The 3,751-nt window shown below is 64.8% G+C and overlaps 1 protein-coding gene across 1 annotated transcript; it reads right to left on the bottom strand.

Annotated features, from left to right (window-relative positions):
• Positions 1–338: 338 nt before the first annotated feature.
• On the bottom strand, positions 339–3,264 carry TLX3 (T cell leukemia homeobox 3). Its single transcript, XM_003810931.6, has 3 exons — positions 2,686–3,264; positions 2,079–2,322; positions 339–1,089 (listed from the first exon to the last, which is right to left on the bottom strand). Exons 1-3 carry the CDS (start codon positions 3,245–3,247, stop codon positions 879–881), a joined length of 1,017 nt encoding a protein of 338 aa, XP_003810979.2. The 5' UTR covers positions 3,248–3,264; the 3' UTR covers positions 339–878.
• Between the last annotated feature and the right edge of the window lie 487 nt (positions 3,265–3,751).

The raw sequence follows: 3,751 nt of genomic DNA, 5'->3' as shown, positions 1-3,751 counted from the left end.
CCTGCCTCCCACCCCCCAGGTGGATTTGACCTGGGGACGGCCTAGGCGTCTGCCCAGGCCCAGCCTTTCACTCCCCAGCCCGCCCCGGCGCTGGCCTTTCCCATGTCCAGTCCCCATCCCGTGCGCACCCAGGCTGCGGGTGGCCGGCACCAACTGACCTGCACCGCGCATCCTCCTCGGGGGCCCGGGCCGGGGTTGCAGCCGAGGCGAATGCAGACGAACGTTGCGGAAGTGGACGCGCCCTGCGCGCCGCCGCTCGGCTTCTACCGCCGCAGGGGTGGGGCGCAGGGCCGGGGGTCGCCGAGCATTATTGGAACGAAAACGAAATAAAAGCGGCGTTAAGTGAAATAGCTAACTTTTTTATTAAATAAAAAGACTTAAATAAAAGGAACGGAAAAGAAGAAGAGTGGACCCAGCCTAAACGCAGGGTGCCCCGGGCCCCTGGCACTTCCCCCAGCGGCCGGGTCGGCTGCCCTTCCTCCAGCGGCCCCCGCGGGGGAAGCAGGTGGCCGATTTCTAAAGAAAAAAGCCAAAACTTTTTTATTATTTACACGTTTGGGCAAAAGTACAAAGTATAATACAGGCGCCCGGCCCGGGGGGTGCGGGCGGGGGGCGGAGAAACGTAAGGCGCTTTCTTGTCAGGCCTGGGCCTGGGGCGGGACGGGGCGCGGGGCGGGGGCTCGGATTGTGCGGCCGCGCGGAGCTCGGGTCCTACCCCCTTCCGCGGCCCCCCAGTCTGTGGCCGCGCCCTGGGGCCTACTCGGGCTAGACGGCCCCTTCCCCTCTCGGCGCCGGTTCCCCCGCAGCCCGCCTGGGGGGTCCGGGGCGCCCGGCTGGGTGGGGGCGGCGATCCGTGGCGACGGAGCGCGCTGGTGGGCTCACACCAGGGAGGTGACAGCGGGAACCTTGGAACTATCCTCCTCCCAGGGCTGCAGATTCTGCAGAGCAAAGAGTGACGAGTTGTGCAGACAGAGCGGGTCAGGCTGGATGGAGTCGTTGAGGCTCTTTTGGAAGGCGTCGTGTTGCAGCTGCAGCATGAGCCGGCTCGCCTGCTGCCGCTCCGCCTCCCGCTCCTCCGCCGTCTGCCGCCTGCACCGGGGGAGGGAGAGGGACAGTACCGTCATGCACCCGGCACCGCGGGGCCGCCGGCGGGGCCCCGGCCCTCCCGGGAGCCGAGGCCATCCGGGAGCCTCGAGGCGCAGAACCCGTCTGCCTCCCAGCCCGCGCTTTACGCCCGAGGCTCTTATATCCAGGGAGCCGGTTAGGATCATTTGTTTTTGTTGTGTGCCAGAGGGTCTCCAGGAGGGGACTCTGCCCGCCGCCCACCTGCACGCCCGGGTATTGTGGCTTCACCAACAATAAAGATTGTTCCTTTCGCCAGATAGCAAGGGCAGGGCCTATGTGTAACTGACTTGGCCCTGCGGGAACCGGGGTCGCTGGGGTCCGCGGGTGAGCAGGCTGGCTCTGCACCACCCGCACGACGCCCGGGGGCTGGGTCAGTCTCATCCAGTTCGCCCAGGGCCTGTCTTGAACCCCTTTCCAGACGCGATCGCTTCGCCGTTTACGGGTTGAATCAAAACAGAGATCGGATAAAAACGCGGCTGGAATGGAGACGCGGAGATGGGGGGAGAGGAAACCGGCGTCCACGAGGATTGTTGAAAATCCGAGAGGGCGGGCTGGAAGAAGGAGGAGAAGGAGAGTGCGAGAGGCCCGTGTGTGTGCGCGCGTGTGTGTGTGTGCGTGTGTGTTTGGGGCGGGGGTGGGTGAGAGGAAATCAAGTGAACGCAGGAGACCGTACAAAACACGGGGAGAGAGTTGGAAGGGCTCACGAAAGATGGGGATGGGGATGGAGGAGAAACCAAGGCGTGGGAGACCACGATGGAGAGAGAAGCACAGGCCAGCGAGAAGGGTGAAAGGAAGAGGTACAATCTGCGAAGGCGGGGTGGAGGTGTGTTTGGGGGAGGCAGAGGGGGGCGGGGGTAGTAGATAGCCTTAAAATAGGGCTAGTGCGAGGCTGCGGCTCGGGGCGGGACAGGTGAAGGGCAGGTGTAAGGTGGGCCGGGTCAGGCCTCTCTCACCGCCACTTGGTCCTCCGGTTTTGGAACCAGGTCTTGACCTGCGCGTCCGTCATTTTGAGGGACTTGGCGAGCGCCGCCCTCTCGGCAGAGGCCAGGTACTTCTGGCGATGGAAGCGCTTTTCCAGCTCGCAGATCTGCACCCGGGAAAAGGACGTGCGCGGCTTCTTACGCTTGGGCGGCGTCCGGTTCTGGTAGGGGTGGCCGATGCGCCGGGTCACGGTGAAGGGCGTGAGTGCGGCCGCCGCTGCGGAGACACAGGAGGGCCCCTGAAGCCCAGCCCGGCTCCGCCACCGTTCAGGCCCCATGCGGACCCCGTGGCGCCCCGTGGGACACGGAGAGCTCCGCTATTTCGCTGGTCGCGCGCGTTTCCAGCGACATCAAGCCGGTCGGGAGACGCCCTCGCCCCCTGTCCCTTCCCCCGGGCACGGGCTTATTTTCCTGCAACTCTCCGATTACCCTCCCCACTACGGCTGCCCGGGGCCCTGGGGCCGAGGCCTCCGCCGCGCTTGGGCCTCTGAAATGGTTTCCGGGAGTGGAGCGCACAGGGCGCGGCGCCTCTGGCCCCGAGAGGGCGGAGGCCTGGAGCCTGGTCGCCAGCTCTGCTCACCTGTGAAGCGGTCTTTCACGAAGCGGCGGCTGCTCTCCATCCAGGGGAAATTGAGACCGCCCAGGCTGGAGACCGTGGGCACGGAGGGCATGGCGGGTAGCGCGCTTGGCAGAGGCGGTGGCACGGCCCCGGGCAGCGGCCTGTGCGCCGGCACCCGGATCACGCCTGCGGGCGCTAGGCTCAGGTTCACACTGTAAGATCCCGCGTCCTCGAAGGGCGCGCCGAGGCCCGCAAAGGAGGCGGGCAGAGACGGGTATGTGGCGCCCGGACGGCCCCCGGGGGGCCCTCCCAGGTAGCTGGCGCCGTCGGGGCCCCGCGGGGCGGGTGCGCTGTCCTGGTCCGGGCTGTTAAGGATCTGGTCGATGCCGAAGCTGATGGGCTCGTGCGGGTGCGGGGTCTGCGCGCTGGCGGGCGCCTCCATCCTGGGCGGGCGGAAGGGCTGGGCTGGGCTGGGCGGGGAGGCGGCTGGGTCCCCGTTACGGCGCGGCCATGGAGCGCCCGGCGCCTCTCGTCGCACTGAAACTTTGCCAAGAGTGCGCGGGCCCGACAGGCTCTGTGTCATCTTTCTTGAACCGAACCTGGAGTTTCCGCTGCTAATTCCTCTCCTGCCGCAGCCATTGGCTGCGATCAACAAGCCTCTCTCCTCTCATTGGCTCCCGGCTTTCAATAAAGGCCTAATTCATGGAAATAGGAGCTTAGGGACTGTTCCAAGGTGACATCATTTTAACAAACGAACAATAGGTCAAATTTATTAGCAGGGATAATGGGCGGTGGATATTAGCGCCCGAACCGCAGCCTCCCAAACCCGAAATCTAACGAAGCTGCAATTAGCAGACGCTCCCCGCTCCTCCGGGCCGGGCCGCTTCCCAGACACCGCGCTGAGTGGGTAGAGCGCTCCGCTTGTGAAATTGTCTTTTGCTGAGTGGGTTTTCGTTTTCTTCCAATTTTTTTTTTTTTTTTCATCTGAGCAAAAGCCAAACCAAATGCATCCTTCCAGGTACAATGGAGTTGCAACCCCGGGACGACCCGGCGGAATCCGCAGAAGCCCCTTGGACGCTACCGCCGC

The sequence above is a fragment of the Pan paniscus genome, chromosome 4, assembly GCF_029289425.2.
Source record: "Pan paniscus chromosome 4, NHGRI_mPanPan1-v2.0_pri, whole genome shotgun sequence".
Classification (NCBI taxonomy): Eukaryota; Metazoa; Chordata; class Mammalia; order Primates; family Hominidae; genus Pan; species Pan paniscus.
The sequence above is the reverse complement of the archived record's forward strand: the minus strand, read 5'-3'. Positions and strand labels throughout refer to the sequence as shown.

Coding starts and splice junctions, on each gene's coding strand:
- TLX3 (XM_003810931.6), bottom strand. CDS start 3,247: ATGACACAGAGCCTGTCGGGCCCGCGCACTCTTGGCAAAGTTTCAGTG. Junction 2,323..2,685: donor CGTGAAAGACCGCTTCACAG/GTGAGCAGAGCT, acceptor GTGTCTCCGCAG/CGGCGGCCGCACTCACGCCC. Junction 1,090..2,078: donor AACCGGAGGACCAAGTGGCG/GTGAGAGAGGCC, acceptor CCCCCGGTGCAG/GCGGCAGACGGCGGAGGAGC.